Source organism: Heliconius melpomene, chromosome 20 (genome assembly GCF_056956725.1).
Source record: "Heliconius melpomene rosina isolate 202511_hmr_F chromosome 20, ASM5695672v1, whole genome shotgun sequence".
Classification (NCBI taxonomy): Eukaryota; Metazoa; Arthropoda; class Insecta; order Lepidoptera; family Nymphalidae; genus Heliconius; species Heliconius melpomene.
In genome coordinates, this window is record NC_140408.1 from 4,006,076 (window position 1) to 4,032,809 (window position 26,734).

The 26,734-nt window shown below is 32.6% G+C and overlaps 1 protein-coding gene across 5 annotated transcripts in view; it reads left to right on the forward strand.

The window, feature by feature from the left end:
- The window catches only part of LOC146527605 (ecdysone receptor-like), a 176,557-nt gene that overhangs the window by 71,144 nt on the left and 78,679 nt on the right, over positions 1 to 26,734 (forward strand). For 4 of the 5 annotated variants that reach the window (XM_085204843.1, XM_085204845.1, XM_085204842.1 and 1 more), the window contains one exon: positions 16,658 to 16,915. In XM_085204843.1, coding sequence (XP_085060969.1) covers positions 16,705 to 16,915 — 211 coding nt within the window. In that variant the 5' untranslated portion in view covers positions 16,658 to 16,704. Of the gene's footprint in view, positions 1 to 7,831; positions 8,079 to 16,657; positions 16,916 to 26,734 lie in introns of those variants that run through there. The other variant, XM_085204844.1, reaches the window with a different exon arrangement.

A 26,734-nucleotide genomic window follows, 5' to 3' on the forward strand; every position in this document is an offset into this window, starting at 1 on the left:
TTCTCATATCAAGTTCGAGGTAATGGCGACCGCGTTACTTTATTATGACGTACTGTTAAGAAAGTCGAGATGTTTTCGAGGAACTGTCCGTTATTCCTGAAGACTTAATGTTAAGAATGTTAATATATTTTTATTAAGATTAAAGGTATTGGAATATTTTTGAAGTTTTTGCCAGGGTTTGATATGAAGTAAAAAGTCCTTAATACATGTATAATTCTCATGGCACAATATACGAAGTGTTGAGTACCAACTATCAACACGCAAATTCTTGAAAATTAGGTGAAAATTAGGGATATAAGCTTATGAACTCTATAAATATAATAAATGAACTTATATTATAAAATAACTTTTGTTAAATATGACGTTTTCCCAATATATATTACGCTGCGATGATCATTTTCTTTTAAAAATTATACTAGTACAAATCACAATTTGAAATACCTGTTTTATTTATATTTTAATGTAAAATAGGGTTATAATTTTCATATTTTAGTTTATAATATGGTAATTAAATAAATAACTATTAAATTAATATATATATATTTATTTAGAAATAATAAAAGCAAAAATCTCACAGCTATAAAAGCTCAAAAAAACCCAGTATAAAATTCTACGTGAGGATATTTCTAAAAACCGCAAGCATTCTATATAAGTTTTCATTTTCCTTATAGTAAAGTTTTTTGCCGGTGTCGATAGCGCAGTGCAATAAAATCCCGGGTATCTTCGGGTAGGTCAGGCTGTCCCGGGCGGGTGAAAACGAGAGTGTACGAACCAGTTCAAGAGCAGGGAGGGGGCGTGACCCGGCCGGGAGTCCGGGGCACGTATAGCTTCTTCTATTTTTTATTCTATGTATCGAATAAGCTTGTTGTGCTCTTCTTTTATCTTTGTATTCTTTGTATTGATAAAGTTAAATTTATTTAAATATCATATTGGTTATAAACATTATACATAAATTTAAATATGCAAAGTATATATTTTCTTTTTATTAAAAAAAAAAATCTTAAAAACTATCTAAAATGCAAGTCAAACAGAATGGCTCAGCCCCTTTGCAGTGTAAAGCGAACTAATCCGGAATCCTAGTGACGTTAATCCTATCAAAGTCGTAGTAGATAGGATTATTCTCATAGAACTAATAGAATAGAATTTTATTCAATTCTCAAAAATAATAATATTGATTTTATAAGTAATTGTTGAAATAAGATTAATATTAAATAGAAAGCTCGATGAGTGGCTAAACTCAACGCCGCACTTTGCCTCGACACCAGAGCGAAGAATTAAAAATATTAAATAATTCATTTCCTTAAGTCGGAATCGAACCCACAACCATGCCAAGCCATGACTGGCTTCATGCAAGTTAATACTATTACTGTTCCAAATAGGATTTCAATCCTCAATTATCGCATGCAGACATGTGCAAATAACACTTGGGCGACGTCTATATCAATATTGATACATACGTTTAGCAACTGTCTACACCTACACTATAATATAAAATATATTTGTATAATATATATATATGAGTCCTTGTAGCAACTAGGGTTCAATCACACGAATATCTTCATTAAAATACAAACTTGAGGCTGAATTCGACTGGTTATGGGTTCGATCTCCATTTTATAAAATAAAATATATATTTTAATTTCATCGCTCTGGTGTCGAGGCAAATGCCTCTAGAATTTGGCGTTAAATGGAGAACGGAGTGTCTTAGCTCTAGCATTAGGTTCCCTCTGCCTAGCCTGCTGAGTTCCGATTTTTTTAAAATACAAAATATTTCGATTGTTCCAATGTTATTATTTATAAGGCATGCCTCAAACGAAGTGGTTCCAAGTATTTGACTCATTTGGCCTATATTATACTGTTAGCAAGTCAAGCACAGGTGGAATGGTGACATTTGTAAATGCAGGAAGTTGTACCAATTAAATGTTTATAAATATGCCATTCATTATTCCATTTAAAACCGCTCTGTCTCTATACCTATATATTTTTATTTTTCTTTTTATTATCGATGAATTGTTAAATGTTAATGTTTGTATGTCCGCCGAATTATCGAAGCAGTGTGTATTGAGTGGCGTATTCAACTCTGCACTTTTGCCTTGTTGCCAGAGCAAATATATTGAAAATATTAATAAATAATAATTAATTTCCCCGAATGGGAATTGAACCTCTAACAATCGGGCTTACAGTCACCCCTTGTCCCACTGCCCCACGAAAGCCTACTATTGAAATTATTTGTGTTTACATCAAACGTAGGACATTCATTAAAAATCAAAGTCATTAATTACTAAGCAGTAACAAGATTATACATAATATATTTGTAATGACCAGCAAATTCCACTAACCTAGCTATACTCCTACCGCTACCGCCCTACTGCCTAAACGACCTGTACATCTATTCGGATCGGGTCACAGCGGGTCAAAGGTCACGAGTAGGTCACCTCTCATTCGGGTCTCCTCAACCTTATGCAAAGGACGAAACATCGCTTTACGTAATTCATAACAGCACATCCTCGGCCCGGTAAAGTGCGTATCGATTGTACGAATGTAGGTCGCCCCATCTGTCACTGGGTGGCTCTCGATGGTCTCACTGCCTCCGACTTTATTATAGCCGAGCCAGTTGATGAGAAATTTGTCGAAACGAATGGCCGGTGATTGTTTTGCTTATATAAAATTCGGAAATATGCAGAAATGGCTAAAGCTGTGCTAGGAATTTATAATTAATTACTTCTTTTAAACTATAATAAGAAAATAAGTATATTCTTTATTGATTACTATTCACTATTGTTATAACATTGAAAGGCTGAAGAATAGTACAAAGATGAACATAAAACAATAGATTCAGCATTAAACCGCGGCAGCTTGGTTGAAAAATAAAGTATTATTTTGCATAGCTAGATACTTACCATTTTCTATACATCATGGTACATTCATCCATCTTTCTTTTTTAGGGTTCCGTGCTCAAGATTCCGCTGTCTGGCTATCTGTCCGTCCGTCTGTCACCAGGCTGTATCTCTTAAATTGTAATAATAACCGAATAGTTACCGTTAAACTATAATAGCTGAAATCTTCCTGTTATTCAAATAAATATTTAAAGGGGCTTATACAACAAACGTGATTTTTACAGTTAATGGTACGGAACTCTTCGCTTGCGAGTCCATCTTGTACTTGGCCGTGTTTTTTTAATAAGAACTGCAATATGAGAAATTATTGAAATATTTTGATTCTTTTCTTACCAACTAATAATATTAATTGTGCCTTAACAAATTACTTTTTCCTCAGTATACGAGGTGTGTTCAAAAAGTAAGGTGACTTTTCAAATTTGGCGGGCAACGTACTTTCGATTATCGATTTTTTTATTTTGTTATGTTGGTACACTCTTCCCGAACATCTGTACCAAGTTTCAAGTGTATAGCATTTTTTGTTTGGTTGGGAGAGGCGTAAAGGTTATAAGTGTTTTGCGTGCTCGGCGATTTCTTGCTATCGAAAAATATGGATCAAAGGATTTGCATCAAATTTTGTGTAAAAAATAAAATAAAGTGCTCCGAAACACTTAAAATGTTGACAGTGGCATACGGTGAAACTGTTCTGAGTAATAAAAATGTTTACAAGTGGTACAAACTCTTCCAAGATGGCCGGGAAGATGCCAATGACGAGCCTCGCTCTGCACGCCCAAGCACGTCAACAACTGATGAAAACGTTCAAGCAGTGAAGAAAATTGTTCTGGAAAATCGTCGAATCACTATCAGAAAAGTTGCTGAGGATGTTGGTATATCGCTTGGCTCGTGCCATGAAATTTTTTCTAACGTTTTGGGCATGAGACGTGTGTCAGCGAAGTTTGTTCCGAAATTGCTAAAATGCCCCTGCTCACTCATCTTTGCTGGTGAGAGATTTTTTGGCCAAAAACAACACCACAATCATGCCTCAGCCACCATATTCACCGGATTTGGCCCCATGTGACTTTTTCTTGTTCCCAAAACTAAAGAGACCTATGAAAGGACGGAGATTTGCAACGATTGAAGAGATAAAGACTGCATCGCTGGAAGAGCTCAAGGCTATACCGAAAAGTGCTTATGAGAAGTGCTTTGACGATTGGAAAAACCGTTGGCATAAGTGTATTGTATCTGAGGGGGATTACTTTGAAGGGGACAACATAAATATTGATAAATAAATAAATATTTTTTCTTAAAAATACAAAGTCACCTTACTTTTTGAACACACCTCGTATTCACTCACGTGCTTACTTAGTGTCACTCACATTAAATACCATATACTCGTAAAATACTTACTTTGTATCCACTTTAATAGGTTACGGCCATTTATTATTTAGTATCTCCATCCTCAATATCTTTACTTCATATAAATAGAGTTTATAGCAGAAAACAAACAATACCACATTATTTTCATAAAATTATGATTTAATACTGTTTTATTAATAATAATGTATACCTCACGCATAGAAACAATATTATCTTTGTTATGTTTTTATTACTTTAGTAATTTACTTCAAACACCTTGACGTATGCAAGAGTACGTAGATAAAATTTGTTTTACTTAATTTTCAATCTTCTGGGATAATGAAATCCAAGGGTCTCTCTAAGAGGATTGTGTGTTTATTTAAAAAAGTCCTCTGACCTAAAACGTTAGGAATAGAGAAAGTTTTACCTAGTTCCTTTAATTACTAAATTACATGTTTATCTTGTCCAAGCCGTATTGCATAGGCTTCACCAGTTAATTTGTATTTAAGACATTAATATTATGTTTAGTTTTCGTCTACTCATGTATTTCCCATCGATATCTGATTGTCCTAACAATAGGTTCTCTCTCCTTCCCCTGATACATGCGCGCTACAGCATGAAGGTGAAAAAAAAAATTGCGATCGTAATATCGGATATAATTCAATTGTTTTACATTTGATTTGATGTGTTTTAGATTCATGTCACACTGTCGAATAAAAATAATAAAAATCTAATGTAAGATTGTAATAAATACGACGGAAAAGCGAGACATAATAATTTAGATAATAATGGAGTATCACGTACAACATATATGAACCCCAGGACGTCGATGACAGTAGATGAAATGAAGGTTTATCGTGACCGTATGTATTTTGCGCTCCGATCTCCCTATCCCGCAAATAATAATACCAACAAAAAGAAATACACACGTCCAATAATGTCCAAAATGTCAGTAATGTCAGGCAAAATATAACATTGAATAATAAAATAATATAAAGCACCAAAGCTATACCCCCTTTCTGGTTATACGTACCTAATTCAGATTCATATCTATGCTCACCATGGAACTTATCTTCCTCTTGCCATAATGAATGATTCACTACAAGGTCCATATTAATGGCAATCGGAACAACGGCTTCTGAAAATTATACCCTTACACGCTACGTACCCGTGCCTTCGCCTTCGAGGGCTTCCTTGGAAACCATCCTGAGCTGAGACCAGCACGACCGCCATCACGAGACCTTTACCTTAAAACAAGAAACGAATGAACGAATGAATGCAGCGTGCGCTCTTTAAATGGTCGTGAACTGAAGCAACATCGGTATATTCTCACGCTTTGAAAGCACAAAGCCAATTTTCTACAACTGCAAAAACAACGCGATTTCAATTAGGGAATGCTCTCTGTTTTGCTCTAGGGTAATGTTATGTTAGGAGGTGAGAGTCGTTGAGAGAGGATGGGTGATTGGATGTACTTTTTTATAAATATTTCTCATTATTCAATATTTGAGTGGTATTAAGTGGTATTTAAGTGGAATGTGCAAACTTGTAACAATAACCCCTATACAGTTATAATTGCCAATTATTTTGTTTTGATTTTTTCTTACAAAAGACCTTCTATGTATATCGGGAGGGTTGTTGAAAAATAAAAGGTTTTAAAAAGTTTGAATACACATTAAACATGAATATTGCGGGATCTAAGCTCAATTTTTTTCTTTGTTTTTATATTGAGTGCGATGAAAAGTAAAATGTTACATGGAAAAACCTCAAACACGTGTCTCCTGTCGACGTTGTTAATATAATATATGTAAAAACTAAAAACATCTCGTGTCTAACAATAAAAAAAAGTACTTTAATCAATGTTTTTTTAAGTTTTTTATTAGAGTCAAGCGATTACCTGACCCATTTTCAGTAACTATTTTTTTATCAGCTTCACGCTATATCCCGCATACAGCAGGGTAGGCAGAGGGAACCTAGTGCTAAGACACTCTGTTCCCCATTTTCTGTCGAATTCTAGAGGCATTACGTGTCGAGAGGCAGAACTCAACGCCGCACTTTGCCTCGACACCAGAGCGAAGATATTAAAATATTAAATATTTAATTTCCTCGAGTAGGGAGGAAATGATTTTTCGATCTTGTAAGAAGACAAAGCGCAGCGTTTAGTCCGCCACTACACGGAATGTCTTGAAAAATGAATGGTGGGTTAAATGAATCGAGCAATCCATTTCAATTTTACAAATCCCTTTTACTCCCTCCTTCTTCTTCTTCCTTCTAGCCTTCTACATTTTATATAAAACGTTATTTATTATATATTATTGTCGTTATCAAATACTTATTTATATTTTTATACATCTTACTACAAATAGTGCTATGAAAATTATTTACTTCAATAGATATTGTGCAAGGACAAGAAGTATTTACGAGAAAAATACTTAGATACAGTCCATAGAAGTTAAAATAGAGTTGCAATTGAATCGAAAAGTAATATAAAAGATGATTTAAAAGGAAATAGAATTTTCAACATATCGATATTTCTGCACTTTATAAATGTTTATTATTATCTTCTTTTTGTCTTTTATCTTGAAAATATATAAATTTATTATAGGAATATATCTTTTTGAGTTTATAGATATTAATAATTATATGTTTTATATATTTTTATGCTTCAATATCGTGTGACGTGTCACGAATCTAGTTTTACTCTTTAAAATACATGTAAAGAAATCTGTAGCACCAATTTGTTTACCAAAACGGGATGAAGTTACCTTTTACTAACGTGAACGTTTAATTCCTTAGTGCGTATGTTTATCTAATAATTTGTTTACCAAGCCATAAAGCCATAATGTAGTAAAGTAGGTCCAACTCCACGAAGCTCTTAAAATTTTATAAGGTATCGCTGCTTTTAAAAATCAATATCCATTGGTGCTTGTGTACATGGTTTTAACGTAGCTTCATGTTATAATTCTTGTTACTTTATACGTGTACATGAAGTAATATTAATAGTTTATTATTCGTATATAATATATTATTGAAAACTAGAAAATAATGAAAAAAAATATCAAACCTTTTACCTCAAAAAACAACTTTTAATACATCTCTGTGTTTATAGGTTGCAATAGGCAGTCGGGAATAGACGTCAACTGGCGGAAATAGCTTCATAGAAATAAATCCATCTGGAAGAGCGTTCAATGAATAACTGACTTAAAAGCCAACATGATCAGGCGTAAATTATTCCACCTTTTCCTTTCATTCTGTACCAGAAAGAACATCTATTATACACGTATCATCAATCAAAATTATTTCAATCATTTATTTGTGTAAAATTATCTAATAGCAGCTTAAATCTATATTTATGTCATAAAAATGTAGTTTATTATATATTAATAATAATAATAATATATATATTTGTAATATTTTATGTACGTGCCCGACTAACCTGCAGTCGCTTCGAGCCGTCTTATACCCTTGTAGGCGCAGTCGGGCCGAAACGAGGGCGCCGGATCGATAGCAGACACAGACACAACACGCAGCCCGGCGGCCGCGCACTGCGAGCCTCAACCTCGAGGCCTCGTTCGCAAACAAACAACACTACTACATACTGGATATTAGTACCCAGTGGGGGTACTGGGCACTGACTCATCCAGTGAACTAGATAGTGCGAGTTCGAATTCGCTGGTCGGTAGTGTCAACAGTCGGATTTGTCAGCTTTTTCAACAATTTGTTAATCAAAACTCGGTATTTTAGTGGTGGTATTTGTTTGTATTTGTATGGTGGAGAATGAAGTTGAATTATATATAAATGCTGTGTAAAATTGTATAGTTCAGTGAAAATACAAGGTTTAGGATTATGGTATGTATTCAGTTAGAAATTTTATTCAAAATATATCTTCCAGATTCACGCGTTTTCATAATTTATTATAGAAACGTACACACAATTCCAAAATACACTATAGAATTACATATATTTAGTAAGTATCTATAATATGCAAACGCAATTGCAAATATGAAATTATTTAATGCGCAAGCTTTTCATTTTAATTTTTATGCATATTATGGTTACTATTGCATACAAACAAACAAGGATATTGTAGTATTTATTAACATATATTAATTTGTATTTTCGTTGTAAAATTTTAATAACTGTTTCTGTTTGGACAAAATTAGGCCTTTGAAATGCATCAACGCGACGTCCTATTTCGAAATAGACCGATTGAAATAAGCTAAATAGTTGTTGTAGGTTTCCTCTGCCTTTCTACCTAATAAACATGGATCTATCTCGTTTCTATACCCAAAGAATATTTAATAAAATTATTTTAATATTGGATTCTAATTAAGCTCAGTACCTTTCGTTATAAGCGGAAAATTATGTAGTATATTTAATGTTATTTAATATTATTATTTAATATTATTATTATATTGTTATAGAAATATATTTTATTTTTAGTATAAACTATACCATATATTCTTTATGATATTTGAATTACATTTACAAGCACCTACGCAATAAATTTGGTTTTAGCTCTACAGGAATAATATCGGTCCTCCTTTGTTCCCTCAACATTCATTGCTTTATGACGTTATTTGCGTAGATATCATATAAAATATTATAACGACTTCCTTCTTAGTTTCTGGATAGTGGAACCAAAACATAAATGTGTCAGTACTAAATTAGAATTACTATTTTTTAGTTCACACTGAAAATTGTAAGAGAGTTTAAAAAATATATGAATATCTAAAGCTTTAAAGACGATGTTTAACAATGGCGTATGAAATTTTTGAAAATCATTTTTTTTTGTTTTATGCGTAAATAAATAAAATATCACCTCATGCTAGATTTGATACTATTATTGTTTTGTTTTCAATTAAACAATTTATCAATGAATTATGTTTTACGTAAAAATCGTCGAGGCAAAGAGCGGCGTTCATAATTGCCTCCAGAATTCGGGGAAGGCGGGGAACGGAGTGTCTCAACACTAGGTTTTATTACACCATTTTTCATCGCTATTTTTGCAAAGTTTCTTGAAAATATATGTATTATGTAACCTAAATCATTTTACTAGTATTAAAATTTTTAACATTTTTAGTAAGATAACTCCGCCACAACACGTGTACGAAATTTGTTATTTCAGATGAAATTTCATTATTAACTTTAAGTGTAAGTAGTTTATTTAAACAAGCACGTTAGTTTCAGCTCTTGTGCTTCTGATTGCGCATTTGGATGCAAAATTCAACTCGGATGGCGTCATCACGGTAGATTTGTGTTCCACCTTGCATGGAATACAAAATTCTAATTTAATCTAAGTAAAAGTGTAATTTAAAAAGATCTTTTACATTACTGAATTTCTTTTGAAATGGTAAAGCTAATAAACGATATTAAAATATACAAATGTATAGTTTTCTAAGACTTATTTTAAAAGCAAGTCAAACAAATTATAATGTAAATAAAAGGTTTAATAAATTATTTATTTAACTTTCTATTTAAGTGAAAAAAAAAATACATTGGAAAAAAATTAAGGCGATGCATTTTGCTATGTTAGCAAATTTTTTAGACATTTTATACTATAACATACCGACATATATAACAACGTAATAATATTGGGCATTTGTTCTTAAATTAAGTCATTTTCGACTACAAGTTTATATTTTTGTTATCCCTGCCACAATCGTTAAAGCAATCTTTAATATTATAAAAAAAACAAAACAATAAAAAAACACTAAATCGCTTTATCGTCTTGATAATAACATCTCCACTATTATGATACATTTCAATAAAATCATATGCCAATAAGAAATAACATGGCCTTATCCTTATCCTGTATTTAATTAATAATTAAACTATACAATAAATCCAACGCCTTACGTCAAGTGGGCGGTTATTTACAACCACTATAAAAAGATAAAGGACACCATCGAGATACGTCTCTGCAATTAACAGAGAATGCAGATTTAGTGCGTTAACTGAAAACTGCATTATTATTTGTGCTACTAAAATTTTAACAGCACGACTTTATTAAGGAAATATTTATTTAAATTTATGTTTTCATTTTTTCGCTCTGGTGTCGAGGTAAACACGCGGTGTTAAGTACCGCCACGCATGACCCAAAACCTTCAAGGTTCCCTCTGCCTAGGTTCCCTCTGCCTACCCTGTGTGCGGAATATAACGTGAAGATGACTTTATTAAGCTACCAGAAAATGTTTAATTGTAATGTCGTTTTTCTGGTCGTTACACTTTGATGTGCTTGAGATACTCGAAATGACCGTATCCGCCATTTTATACGCTACCGTTTGTCGTTTTAAATGCTTTAACGTTCACGAAAATTCATAAAAATAAAATATAACAACATTTATTTTACCAATAACCGTATATTTGAGTAAGCAAATATCTATACTAAATTTCCATTTTACTTTGTGAATTTAAAACATATCGAAGCAAAAATAATAACAGTTTCTATATCTGAAAATATTAGCATATCACATTATAGAGTATATTTCATCGGTAACGTATCTAGCAATTTGTTCTCGAGAAAGTACACTTGAATAGGAAAATAGTAGATGTTCGAACGATCTCCAATAATGTTATAGCTGCAAGCATAAACTGTGGAAAGTGAACTAAGAATAAAATTATTATGCAAGTTTCATAAGTTACACTTCAATTGCAGTTTATCTTTACGAGAACACTTTTAACATTAGAATAATAGTTGAAGATTAACATTTAACAACTTTTAATATCGCTGTTAGTGCTGTCTTATCTGAATATAATGTTATGTTATTTAACTATGAACATTAAATAGTTGGAACTAAAATACCAATTAAAATTTTAAAAAATGTGATTAAATCACGTTTTTTTCTTAAAATTTTTAAAAAATTTTAATAATATTTTTTTTCTTTTACTGGTTTAAGTAAACGTAAAATACGCTCATTGTTTATTACGGCTGTTAATGATAATTTTAGTAAACAAGTTAAGAAAAGCTTTTGATACCCTAGAATATCGTATCCTACTAATTTCATAAATATGAAAATGTGTGTTGTTCCGGTTTTACGCAAAAACTACGTTACGGATTTCAATGCAACTTTACAATAATATAGCTTATACATCAGAATAACACATAGGCTACATATAAAACATAATAAATAAGCGGGCGAAGCCGCCTTAGCGGGGCTAATACGTTGATATCTCTACATCAAAATAAATCACTGTCGTACATATTAGTTTAACCAAACGATTTATGCAACGCTCATCTTGTAAGCCCTATTTGGGCTTGTTCTTTTTAAATCGTCTCAGTTCATTGTTACTTTTAAATAAGTAAGTGTCACAATACCGTTATCGACAAAGTAATCAGGTTATATTAAATCGTGCAATTCATATGTAATTCTTTCGTAACACACCTCTACAAAGAAGTCGTGTGACATGTATTATGGCCGCCATCTTATGATTTAGTGTTGCCATTTTACGGAGTAGTTTCTACCTATGTTTTTGTGTCATCATTTTTATCGTTGGCAATGAAATTAAAGTAATTATGATCATTATATTCGCTGTCAGCAATATATATTTTCGTAATAATCATATTTGAACACAAGCTTGAGCTTATTCTTTACGATAAACAGAAAAACCTTACTTTAGCTATCACCTACCCTTCGTCTCTTAGAGCAAAAATAGAATATTTTCTATATAAAGAAATTCCCAAACGGACTTCAATAGCACATACTGCGAATGCATCGATAAAATAGCGACGTGATTCCTTCTGAATCCGCCAATCTTTTATGTTCGGATCGTCCTCCGTAGTAAGACGCAATAAACACATGGACTTCGTCTAGTGGGAATATTCTAAGATTTTACATTCTGAACGAGTCGAAAGATCGTATTATTAAAGTACTCTCTAGCGGATATCAGGGATATAGCGTATGGTGCATTCGAGATGCATATTGATATTTTCATTTTGTATATACTTAAATATATATATTGTATAATAAGCCAGGAGCAGGACGTTAGGTTGAAAACTATAATGTAATAAACTGTGTACCCATAGATATTTAGGAGTTCGATAATGTATAGTTAGTTAGTTAGTTAATTTAGTATATAAGTCTGTCCGTCCATAGTAGAGTAGTAGTTATGTTGAAAAATAAAAGAAAATGTCTCTTGAAATTAAGCAAGAAGTTCAGTCCTTGGAGAGTCTCTAGGGTGATGCATACGTAATGCAATGTTGGTAGAGTGGCGGGGATTCATTTAACTTTTTTAATTTATTCGCGTCGAGTGTAAATTTAAAAAATTGTCACAGCTTTTACTGTATTAAAATTTCTTTGTATGTTGTGAATGCTTAAAATAAACATATTAGTTATGATGTTACACACTTTAAGCTCGTTGGTGTTCTGTCAAAAATCCTGATTACAAAATGTCACTTTCCAAATGTAATATAAGCTAAGCTATTTAATAATGTTTACTTTTAAATTCCAAACGCACCGCAAACATTTTATATAGAATTGGCACAAGCATTTAAAGCTGAAACAGAATTTCTCAATAGTTAAGTAAAACATTCTAAATGTAACTAAACGTGCACTTTTCCCTAGGGAATGACCAGTCCGCTTGAAGCCGCATGAAGCAGGACACACTGGCTACTGTCTTAAATAATTCATAGGATCGCTACGTCCGCTGTGCCTCACTCTAATTACGTATAACAATCGACTCATTCCCACCTCACGCGGTTATCGAACCCACTACTAGAATTATATACACTTACATATATTAACGATAACAAGGTCGTCAGTCTAACATTACGTAACGACGCTAGCGTATCGGCGACCTCGCTGCTTACTACGTGTCATAGAGCGCAGAGGGTCGCGTCACTCGTATTATCTATTTCCGCGTCGACTATTCCTAATGTTAAAGAACCACAATATCTAGTAACTGATTTTGCATATAGATCGTTTTCCCAAGATCCAAAGCGCCAGACTGACTGCGTCGTCTAAATTCAAGAGCATCTTTAACTTTATTCAAAATAACATGGACTCCGCTGGCCGTGGACGTCCGACGTCGAATTTTACATTAGGGATTTTCAAGAAGTCCGCGCGTCAAATATATTTCGACCAAATATTTTCTACATGCATAAAATAAAATTGCATTGCAACTTCGAGCGTTCCACTGGGAGAATGTTTCTGTAGAAAATGTAAGTTACCGTAGCTGAGACCTCGAGTTGGTTTTTATGGTATTCCTACGATTTCTCTTCGCGTATTTTATTCTAACGTTATCGTAATCACCTATAAAATTTTATCGTAGATCGTAAAGACACATCCTCTGTTTGATTTTAGGGTTTGACGCTGTGAAGCGAGAATGGTATTGTAACGAGAGTTCAACTCGCAAATGTTTTGTGGGAGAACTGCAATAAAAACTGACCGATCTGTAAAACACAAAATATTAAATCTAAAAACTAACAGATCCGGCTGGCGATAGCATTAACCAAAATATATTTCTTATTAATGTCAATAAAAAACTTCTTACTACTTATCGAAAATAGCATTTAGTAAGCAAAAAAAAACTGATTAACTAAGCGATAATATTTGTGTAATATTTTTATTTTTATATACATCAGTCGTACGTATCACAAATTCTCACATAAACAGATGGTAACTATTGCTTCTTAGTATGAAATTGAAATAGAAACTACAATTATCTAACTAGTGTCGGTCTGATAGGGCTCCAACATGGTCATTTGAGAGTCAATAGAAAGCTCGACATTGGCCGGTCCGCCGGCATCGAAGTGGGTTGTTGCAGGCGGCGGCAAGTAGGTGAGCGTGTCGAGGTCGTGACGTCACGCGCTTTCTCTGCGCCCGCGCTCGTTGTGCAACGCCGGCGTTGAACGGCCACGATGCGTTCTCTCTACTATTTTAAACGTAAATTATATATTTTAAGCTAGTTTTGTTAATATTAGAAGAATTTCGCTTTAATTCACTTTGAATTTAATTTAAAAGTTAAAAAGAAACTATATCTATTAATTAGATATAAGCATGGTAAGAAGCAAAGCTGATCTATTCTCATATTTAAAATTAATTTATTGACTCGTCTCATAAAATAGTTAAATTTCAATTTCACGGTTAAAAAAATAACTTATATTTTGCTGCTACATCGAAATTCGTATGTACAGTATAATTTATTTTTATGTTTCGCCGTAAAATATTTAAAGATACACAGTTTACTGTTGTCCATAAAACAATGTAAATATGCATGCATATGCTACTCGTAACATTCTGCCAATATTCATATTTAGGGATGAAAGAAAAGTAAAAAAATTCAATAACTTTTTTTATTTTAAACCTGCAAATATTAATATTAATTGTTACTTTATAAAACTATATAAAAGCTAGGATTTTTAGTTTCTTTCTGGCTTCATTGTGAGATCCTCGTTACAGGAGAAATTAAATATATAAATTACAATATATGAATTCAATTGTATTTGCTCTATCAATTGCCTACAATTTGTTTAGATTGTTAGTGTTTTCCTTGTACTATAACAGTGATTGATTATATAATTTCTAAATAAGCTTCAGTCTAAAGTGACATCTGTTCTAATGACGTTTGCGTGTAGGCAATTCTAGGTGATTGCTATTACATTAGCCTTTTTATTATGAGAAAATAATCTTAACTAATTTCAAGTAAAAAAACATCTAATATGATTCTAAGAGCATAATTGATTTTGATTTTAAAACTGAAATTGATTTTTAAATTTTAAAACTGATTCTTGATTTTTAATTTCTTAAAAGCAATGTGTTTTATTTGATTAAATTAATTAACACGTCACCATAACCAACATTTTAAATAGGTACCCTTGTACCTACTAAATTTCTACTTAATATGTAGAAATTTTAGGCTATAATAAGTATTTTGCCTAAATACCTACATAAATAAATTCGCCTAAATTTAGTAAAAAAAAATACCTAATTTCCAATTCCGTAATATAAGTTAATAAAGTAAACACAAGGTAATATAATAATGTTTAACTCAGTCAATAAAAACGAATGCTTGGTGCACTAAGTTTTTACAACCTTGAGGTTTGTGTATGGAGATTTGACTGATTCCACGTTATCACGATCAGCTGCAGACGTGTTAACCTACTTCGTGACAAAGAGTTCTTTCATTTTTTTTATTTTGTTTACAAAAAAAAAAACAAACCAAGGTTTATACGTGAGCAATGACATGCAAGAAGTAAGGAATCGAATTATAACCGTATTTCAATGTCATTATGTTAATAAAAAAACATAAATTTTGTTTAATTTATATACTTAAATTATAAATAATGTACAGCTGATAAAAAAAGCTAATACAAATTGTTGTTGTTAAGGAAAATGAAATACAAACTTAGTTATACATAATAGATCTTTTCTTATTTATTTGTATTAGTTTTTGTAGGTTTTTACAGTAAGCTTAAATAATTGAAAACTTTTATTCTTAAATTACTTTTGTTTTCATAAATCAGCTACTAAAATCCATGTTTTTTTCTCCGTATTACTCGTTTAGCTTTAACCTGGAATGCTAGCAAGGCTATTTTTTTATACTTTTCAATCATTGATTCTCTTGCGACAATGCCCTTGCCCTGAAATGTTAAAAATAATCTTTAATTTGTTTCCAACAAGTAAAACCCACTATAAGGAATCGAACTTGCCACCCATCACCCCATACTAGGAATTACGTATTATATCAACCTCTATGGATCTGCAATTCGGTAACCTTACCCTATTAAAGTTAAGTTTAATTAAACACGAGAACCTACGTAGAACAATGTCCTTCAATGTTAACTTCTAATCAACCTTCAAAGACAAGCTGCCTTTTAATCGGAGACTTTACCGAATTACTCATACTCATTAAAGTTTCGTCGTAAATGTAGGTATTTAATTAACTCATATAGCACTCGAATAAAATTTTACAGATGGTATAATTGTTTTTAATTATAAAAAAATGGGGCCGGGCGTGGTGAAAAGACAAGCGTTTAATAAACGTTGTGGGTTCGTTTCAATCGTTCATTTTCATTTCTTAGTCCAAAGCGCGGCGTTGAGCTACGCCACTCAACGCGCAATGCCTCTGAAATTTCGCAGTCTTTATGGGAACCGAAGTGCGATGAGAACCTGAGTGTATTACCACTAGGTTCCCAAATTCCCTCTGCCTACCCTGCTATGTACAAGTTACAGCGTGAAGCGAAAAAAGCTCACATCCATTATGCAATTGCTCTTAAAAAAAAATCTACTTTATGATAAAGTAATATATAAAATTAATTTTTACCCGGTTTATATTTTTACATAGGTATATTGATTTTGTAGAGCCTACCTTTCATTAAAAAAAATGGATAACAACAAACAAAACTACCAAAAAAACATAAGGCATATAATTATACCTAGACAGAAACCTTATAAAACTCAAATATTAATCACAACTTTCTCCAACAGAAGTGTGGAGCGCGGGCGGCGGGGGCGGCGCGGCAGCATGCGGTAGCATGGACCTGAAGCACGAGGTGGCATACCGGGGGATCCCGAGCCAGGTGAAGGCGGAGCCGGGAGTCAGTCACAACGGTCTGCCCAACGGCCACGTCAGGGACTGGATGGCGGGAGGCGGATCACCGTCGCCGGCGCAGCCGCAGCCCAACGGGTACTCCTCGCCCTTGTCCTCCGGTAGCTACGGACCTTACAGCCCTAGTGGAAAAATAGGTACGTTTTAGTATTTGAATTTGTTTTAACATTACTAGTGAGAGAATATTAGGTTTATTTTGTAATCTCCAAAAACGCAGCTTTTTGCAGAATTTTATTTATCTTAAAAAAACATGGATATATTTGCAATGGAATAGAAAATAAAGCGCAGTACGCCAGGAAAAATCTCATTACACAATTTTATTTAAAAAATAAGAGTACGTTGAACTTTAAAATTCATTAAACCAAATGGACACGCGAGGTGATTAATTACAAAAGTATTCATATTATAAAATAAAATTATGAATATACTTTTTGAGCTATTAAGTACTTGTAGCCATATTAGAAAATTAATGTAAGACATCATAACTAGATTAGGAGCGATACCTATATTTTTTGTATTTTTATTACGTTTACTGCAGTGGACAAAAGAAGGCTGTTGATGATGATGATGATGATACTGCATATGGTTTAAGTGCAAGAAAAGAAGTCATTGAGTCAGATTGCCATGAACTCTTCAGCAGGCGGCAACTTAACGATTCTATATTCTCTAGAGAAATTGACATAATTTTATTAACGCTACTATTAATATAAAGTAGAGTTCGTAATTCTATTTTAAAAATGATTTTTTTTAAGCAACGTGTAGTAATATTTATCCTCATCTACTTCGTTGGGCTTCTAACCTACATAAGTGTATTCTAATGACGTCATAATCGAGCAGGGGCTAAGATGGCCCCCATATCGTTAACAATAAGTTTCCTAAGAACAAAAGCTCATTCACTACTAGCGGGGGGTTTACAAAGAGATTTTATAGCGCAGTGTATTTGTCTATACAGTTGAAATTACTATTAAAATGAAGTTTTGTACAAATGTATTAAATAGTGTTAATGGTGTCATGATTTTTTTTATCTTCGTGCCTCTTCCGCGTTCTGGGTGGCGGAGACAATGTTATGATATATCATCCGTCCAATTTCCGTCATTTCAGATAAGTTTTGTGTAGTATCTAATGAGGTATGTGATATGCTCTACCTGGCCTTTTAGCTAGTACTTAAAAACATTTCTTTACATCACTCAGTACCTATCCCACGCAGGGTAGGCAGCTACTGTTAAGACACTACGTTCCCATTAAGACACAGCCGTTCCTTACTTGCAGCCGAATTCTAGAATTGTTCAGTGGCGAATCGGCGTTTTGCTACATTATCAGAGCGACGCAATGTTGAAGATATTAAATATTTATCGATTCCCCGAATCGGGAATCGAACCCACAACCCATCGCATTTACAGTCGCACTAGTCTCCCTGCGCCACGACAGGCCTCAGAATCAAATATTATATTATATTTTAATAGCATGTTTCACTTACCATTGAAATTAAATGTGTGTTAACATTAAATAAATCGTGAAATGCTCGCTCGAAACTATCTCATGTTTCATTTTATTTTTGTTTACCTAATCCTTTCATTGCAATAATATAAAAAATATCGCAATTATGTGTTTATTTAATTCAGTCGAGTACGCATTACAGATTGAGTGGAAAATTAAATCCTATATGCATTAAAAACATATTTTTTTGTAATACATTACCTGCAGTATTAGTTAATAAAAACCTTTGGTTTACATAATAACTAATTTTTGTAGTCACTTTAAATAATTAAATAGAAATTTCTTCTTATATTGCACACCAACTAATAATTGGTAACCAGTCATGTGGGAAAGCGTGTGATTGTAAACGCGTCAGGTTATAGGTTCGATTCCTACTTTAGGAAATTAAATATTTAATGGTTTTTCGAGTGGAGTGTCTTAACACTAGACTCCCTCTGCCTAACATGCATGATATAGAGAGAAGTTAAAAAAAAACAAACAACTAAAATATCATTTTCTAATATATTTTTAACAAAACACATTAGGATACAGAAGTTGTGGTATTAATTCAACGCCATTTCATTTTTATTTGTCGTACTCGGGCATCGGGCAGAGCTTCTATAAAATTACCGAGCAAAATTTATGGCATGCAGTCACGCTATACACTCTTTAAGCTGCAAATTTTTCGTTCCCAAAAACGTGTTAATTTTTTTTAACTATAAAATAGTTTGACATGACCAGTTAGTTATTTTAATTTTGTTTCGCAACGTTAAATTTATTTACGATATGGCGGGAATCAAAAATTTTAATAAATAAAATTAGATTTTTTTTTACATTTTCTTACTCTCATATGAATATTAATCAGCTTCACGGTATATCCCGCTTATACCGGGGTACGGAGAAGGAACCTAATGTTAATATACTCGGTTCCCCACTTTCCGCCAAATTTTCGAGCCATTGCGTATTAAGTGGCCTTTGCCTTGGTGAGAGAGCGAAGAAATTAATATATGATTAAATTCATTCCTTCGACTGGTACATCCTTGTACCCCAGCGCGACGTCCTTCACAATGTTCCTTGCGCCATAATTTTTATTATAGGACAATAAAACCTAATGAAGGTTTTTAAAATTTTTCCTTCCTTTTTATGTACTGCATTTTATCAGATTTAGTATCTATATCTTCATAGATCATTAATTTTATATGGAAGAATCGAATTTAGTCTCGGACGAAGAAAGGACGTCCCGCCACTTAAATATAAATGTCTTGTGGCTATTTATGTTTGATGGCCGGTCCCTGATATGAGAACAGTGATGGTTGTTAAAACGTATATAATAATAATTATTAAGAATATAAAACTTTTTTTAATTAATTATATTTGTTTTAAAACATTGCTTATGTTGTAAAGTTTAATAACACATTATTAAAGGCTCACATAGCTTAATTTATATAATGTTATGTAAATTAAAAGAAGGTATAATTCTTTATCTGCGTATTTTTTTACAATTGAATATTCTTATCTAAATTATAACATAAATTATTTAAATATAATTGGATCGTCATTGTCGCACAGTTTACCTATTGTACAGAATACACTACGGTTATAGGTTCAAACGAACTTCTTACTCGGGATTTTGTTTTCTCGCGTTTCTCTAATAAATTATATTAGAATCAACATTCTAAACGTGTAAGCAGAGAGTGATTAGGGTCAACATGTAAAAAAAAAGATTTAAAAAATAGGAATATATTTATATTATAAAAATCTTATATTAACTTGACCCCCTCGACCATACCAAGGACATATTTATTATCACCGCATTCCTAAACGAAAACAAATCAAAAATCACCGAACAGACAGACCCCCGATGCCACAGATGACGTATGTGATAACAGCTCTTCTTATTTTGGTCAATTTAATCAGTGTTTAAAGGATTTTTCCGTATCGTTATCATGCCAAACTCGATAATGAGGGCAACGACCTAAGTAGCGTGATATGCCAAGATAAAGAATGCTTATAATTTCACTGTAAAACATATCTGCATTAGAATGCGAGTTTTAATTTTACATATATTTTTACACTTAATTATATTTATTTTATATATTTTTTTATTATATGTTTTGATATTCTTGAAATGTTAAATTTGTATTTGGTAATGTATTTTTTCTCATTTTTAAATTAAGAGAAAAAGATAAGTCTAATTATTATTAAATTCAATACATAATTAATTGCCAATGCAGCTAATTAAAATCATAAAAATAAGTTACAAAAAGATTAAAAAGTTTAAAAAAAAATGAAATCCGAAAAGTAAAAAGTTTACGGCCACATTTCGTTCAACAAAATATTTTCATCACTTCACATGTCTGCAGAATATAAATTAGCCGTGACACGTGTGCCAGATTTCGCGAGCCTCCACTAACAATGTTAAAAAAACATTCATCTTAATTGTATAGGTACAGCCTTGAAAATAAAAAGCTATACTATTAAATTTTATCGCATAAACTTAACTGTCGATTGATTACGAGTACCTGGCATATGTGTAAATCACATCAGCTTATCGTTGTAAGACGCAGAAAGTGGAGAACGGAATGTCGCGGAACGCTAAATTCCCTCTGCCTACCCTGCTGCCCATAGGGAATTTAGCGTTAAGACACTTAGTTCCCCACTTTCCACGTATCGATTTGCGGAACTTAACGCCGAGCTTTTGCCTTGATGCCAGAGCGAAAAAAAGAAAATATGAAAAAAAAAATCCCTAGATTGTAGATTTCATATAGGTGATAGGTCACATCACATGAAATGAATCGACTTTAAATTATAATAAAGTTTACGATACTGGCCCCATCTCCATATAGCCGAAAATATTTATTCCTCAAACTTTATTGTCCAAAAAGTAAAGAAAGAGACTTTCGGAGAAGCAATTAAGACCAACTTGTCTGATGTCTCACCGAAAATATTTGCCTCCACTAAAAGCGTCGTGTTGTGCCTCGGCGCGACGTCCCTCATTAATTCGTCGTTAAAATTTATTTCATGACACTGTGGACGGTCTTTGCGAAATAAAACACCGTAAAATCTAAAACTTCATAAGAAAAACCGGTCAAAATGACCTTTAGTTTCGTGTGTCTCTAGTAAAACTATAAATATATTTTGTACTCACTTTTAAGAGAAAAATATTATTTATTTGTTATTAAGTTAAGTTGTGAAATCTTAGCATAATAAGCATAATAATTTAACTTATTACATTGCCTTTCAAAATGAAGCACAGTAATGTTTTAACGTTTGTAAAATATATGGCAATAGTTTAGTAACTTAGACGTGTTGTCTACAGAAAAGAATCTTTTAGTTTCCCATAAGTATTTATAAAGCTAAATATTTATTTTTACTAAATTGAAGTTGAATTTACAGTAATTTTTTCTTCTTGTGTCTTCAAAATAAATTGATATCTATAAAATGTATCAAATATAAAATACGCACTAAACATTTTCAACGAAAGTCCTAAAATTACAGTGAAAATTTATCTATATTTTTATTTATTTAGTTACTTGCCTAATAAAAACTATATTTTACAATAATTTTGATTAAGCGCGTTCCTCACTTTCTCATGACATTGAAATAAAAACTTTTTTATTATCCACAAGACGTCTTTCTGTAAAATTTCAATGTATTCGAGAGTTCTAATTTAATTTTTTTAACGACCAAGCGCGGAACTGCGTGGGTGTATGCAGCACGAAGATATTTAAATTGCATTTGAAATAAGATTTTTTACTGAATGCCACTTTAACGTGAAAACATTATATTTAATGTTGTTTACATCTCTTTACTACAATAAATATTATTAATAATACACATGTGGACGAGTAAAGCACTGTAGTCATAAAACTTTCTGCTCTAAAGCTTTTTAAAAACCCTTGAAAAATATTTGCAGCAAAACATGAGAAATATAAGAAATTTACTAATAATATATCTCGGAGCAAATATCATATATCAATCAGAACAGCCATGAAAACCTTCAATACAAAAGGATCCGGAGCAATTGCAATAACTTGGAGAATACGTGCACTCGATAAAATATTTTAGTTGCGGTATTTTACAGTAAACCGTACGACTAGACTGCAAATGTATCGAACATTTTATGCATCGCCTATATTTCTTTGATATTTATGTACTGTCCGTGGTAAGCGCTTGGTGCTCTGTTAGCCAATTTAGCCTTGTCTCGCGGTACGAGATAATTGTCATGGTATTAGAAATGAAAAATATTTTATTATTTTTAATAATATTTTTTACGTAGAGTAGGGACACTCTGCTCCCTACTTTCTGCCTAATTCAGGAGGCATTGCGTGATGAGTGGGGCATGAGGCATTACCTTGACACCAGCGCGATGAAATGAAAACATTAAATATTTCATTTTCACGAGTGAGGATCGAACTCACAACCTGTCCCTGCGCCACGACTTACCTCACATTTAACCAAATTTCCTACCAAGTTTCATTTTTTGGAATTCAATTTAAAAATGTATCTTCATTTTCAATTCTAATTCAATATTTCAATGTTCGACATTCCTAACAATATTATCAACATGGAAGCCAATTTATCCAATAGCGACGCACGCGTGTACTCGTATCCCGGCGAGATGCAATACCAGCTCGTAATAAAGATTCCGTCTCGATTGTGATACACATATATATTGCCAATATCATTTGCTTTCCTTTCAAATCATATGTTCGTGCGGAAAAATTAATATAGATTTTATTCTTATTGAAGAAGTAGTGGAATAACAAAGAAAGGGAATATATGATCGTTTTGGTATTTACTTTTTCACAATCAATCACACTTCAATCACTTACAATCTTCTTCCTCCTGGCATTAATACCGGCTATTGCCAGGGTCTGCCTTCCTACTCAACCTAGTCCACTTTGCACGGTCTTTTGCGTCCTCGTCTTACAATATCCAATACAATCTATTAATAATAATTTCTACTTAATGTATAGTTATTTAAATAAATAAAAATATTTTTTTTTTAACATATTAATACTAAATTTGAGATTAAGTCAGACCTTGATTTTTTGGTTCAATATAATCATCTCACGCGAACACCCGATAACATCTATACGCAAAGTCCGTACAGCGATTGTGTTGACGTACTAAAATTAATAAGATTTTTTTAATGATTTTGTTAAAGAAATAAAGAAAAATGATAAATATATATTAAAATGTTAAAAGTTTTTTGCCAACTTGGCAGACGTTTTACTTACGTTGCATTGCATGTCAAAGGGACGATTCGAACTATTTTAATATGTAATTTTAAAATTATTGAAGTATTACCCGTACGCTCAAGTTTAGACTTTACAAGATATGGGACATTTACGGACTTGTTACTTGTTATTATAGAGGAAGCAGAGTGAAGTCTCTCTCTCTTTTATTTCTAATTAATTACACTAAGGAAAATATTATTAAAATTTGAACTCAGTCACACGCTGTTCTACTGCGCCACTACGGCCTAATAGAACATAAACAGCATACTACCTTACATTTTTATTTATATGTTTGTCTATGTATAAGGACATACCTCCACACCTACATCCATGCAGTTTCCCTTGTACATACCACATACATATATTTCATAAGTGCTATTGTCTATCGGTGCAGAGGCCAAGGCCGGCGTTATCGTACGTTTGAACCCGTGTGAACCCGCAGTGAGGCAATATCTGGTATAATGTGCGCGTTCTAATCTGCCTCGTTAGCGTTGATTGCGCCCCTGGAAAGAGGTTTGTTGATGTAATCTGTTTACGATTTGTTTGTTAGTCGAGATTTCTCCGCTCTCCGTCACTTTCTCTGAGATATGGCCGAATTATTTTGGATGTTTATTAATTTTGCTTAATAAACAAAATCAAATCAAATCAATTTCACGCTGTATCCCTCACACAGCAGAGTAGGCAGAGGGAACCTTGTGTTGAGATACTCCGTTCCCCACTTTCCGCCGAATTCTGGAGGCATTGCGTATTGAGTGGTGGAACTCAACGCCGCGCTCTGCCTCGACACTAGAACGAGGAAATGGAAATATAAATTTAAATAAATTCATCTTCTCGAGTGGGGATCGAACCCACAACCAGTTTTTTACAGTCACACTGTGCCCCTGCTTAATAAATAATAAAAAAATATTTTTTTTTTTGAGATTCATATTAATTTTATACAGTGTGCTTGTAACAATTTTTCTTATGATTCATATTAGTTATAGTTATTTTATTTGGCCTGTTATCGTTTCTAAATGCTCAATTAATAATCATATTTTCTTCTTAAATATTATAACGTATATGTAGCTAAGCGTTTAAACTACGCAAAACTTAAGAAATATGAACGATCGTGTGAGCGTTCGTAACAGACGTGCGGTTATGGCCTTGTGCGCGATATATTTGCAACATCACAAATTGGTGAAGAAGAAGTGAAGAAAATTGCTTTTATATATTTTTTTGTTGTATATTGATATTTTTTTCATTATGCACTCTATATGCTTCGTATTTGCTATATTTTTATTCTCGCTGTGATGTGATCTGCAACTGTCCCACTTCCCATGGAATTCGCTGATTAAAACTAACATTACAGCATGGCTACTCGATTATGTAACTTTTTAAGTAATGCTGAGAAGGAAGATAGTTGTTATAGAAAGGCTATATTGACTGTATCATATAGATGACACCATCTTAGACTTGCAAGAATTTCTTTGACATGGTAGTTGTTGGTTCAAATCTTACTTCAAGGATTCCTCAGGAAAATGATGCCCTGGAATAGTAGGAAAATGATGCCCAGTGACCAAAGTAGCATTAATAGGGCATTAATAGGATAAAAGTGTTGATACATAGCATATTTGATATTACCAGCTGTGAAATACAAAAGGATAATTTATTTTCACACCGTTGTAACGGAAGTGGCAGTTGGAGCTCATTTGCGTTGGGCGGAGCGCGGATAATGGAGGGCACGCGCATACAAACGCCATTGTGGAGAATTCAAAGGCGAGATTGAGATAGAGATGGTATGAGGTGTTTTTCATCTCACAACAAGTGCTTATTATATGCCATAAATATTTATATTCTTTAATGATTCGTGATAAAAGTAAATGTATATTAGCAGTGTTTTTTTTTATTTATTAACTAGCGACCCGGGCATGGATTCGCTCGCTTAAAGTTATTGGTTTATTATAGTCAAATTTTGCTTTAGTAAAAACAAATCTTTACATAAATTATAGTCTATGTGTTGTACTGATGTTACTGTAAAATTTAATTTAAATCTGTCCAAAGCTTTTTGCGTGAAAGTGGAACAAGCATCCATCCTTCCAAACTTTCACATTTATAATATTAAATAATAGTGAGATTTCAAAATATTTAAAAAGTATAAATAGGTACATATATATAATATATATTGTTTATTTGAATTCTCCAACAAAAATAAAATATTCCAAAATAAACTAAAAACCAGAATAGATTCCATTAAAGTCTCAGTTCTGCAACGAGATCGTGAGCGGAACCGACGTACAAACAGTCGTACAAGCCCAAGTTGACATTTCAATACATTGTTAAGTGCAATGTTCTACATATATGGTGTTCAGATCTCAGAGATCATTACGAGCGACGTTACTGGGTTATTTATGTCTTTATTGAATGTGTGTCCGTCCGTAACAGGAAAAACTCATGAAAAGAAAGACTTGTGTATATACTTATGCCTCTTATAAGGTTTTATTATACCCTTTCTAGTAATGTTAAACAATTATTAAGTTTTTAAAGGAATTCTGGATTAATATAATATTTTTTTTATAAAAAATAATTTATAAATAATATTTTTTTACCAAAAATCTGACTGCATTTTAAAAAGCGCATGTTGACTTCCGTGCACCCCAGGATTCGCCGGAAAGTGGAAAACGAAGTGTCTTAACTGGCCTTCCATGGCTTCACTGGCTGGCCATGCTGTACATGCGAGATAAAGAGTAAAACTTAAAAAAAAAACTTAGCTTAAACTAAAGTGCGGTGATGGTTCAGATATACGCTCGTAGCGGCAAATTAAATAATTATTTTGATATTTATAGCTGAATTTAATCATTATCTTTACTATTTTTCTGTATAAAATATTCCTATTGATAGCTAATCTTTATGGCCGTCCAGCACACAATGATATAATACTAGTGAAGTTCTCTATATTGTTTTCAAGCAACAGAGCGTAAAATTAGTCACACTACGTACCTAGTGTGTAATAATAAAAATATATTTATACGAGTCTCTCAAATTGTAAAACATATGTGTTTGTTTATGTTAATATAAAGGTATAACTTTTTTGTATTTCTCAGGCTAAAAAAGTACATTTGGGTAACTTACTCCGAGCGACTATTCTTTTTATATCATTCGTTTAATAATAGGAAATAGTTTTTAACAAATATACATTTTTTTTATGTGAAACATAAATGTGACTTATATTTAAAACTAGTACAAAATTACAGAAACTTA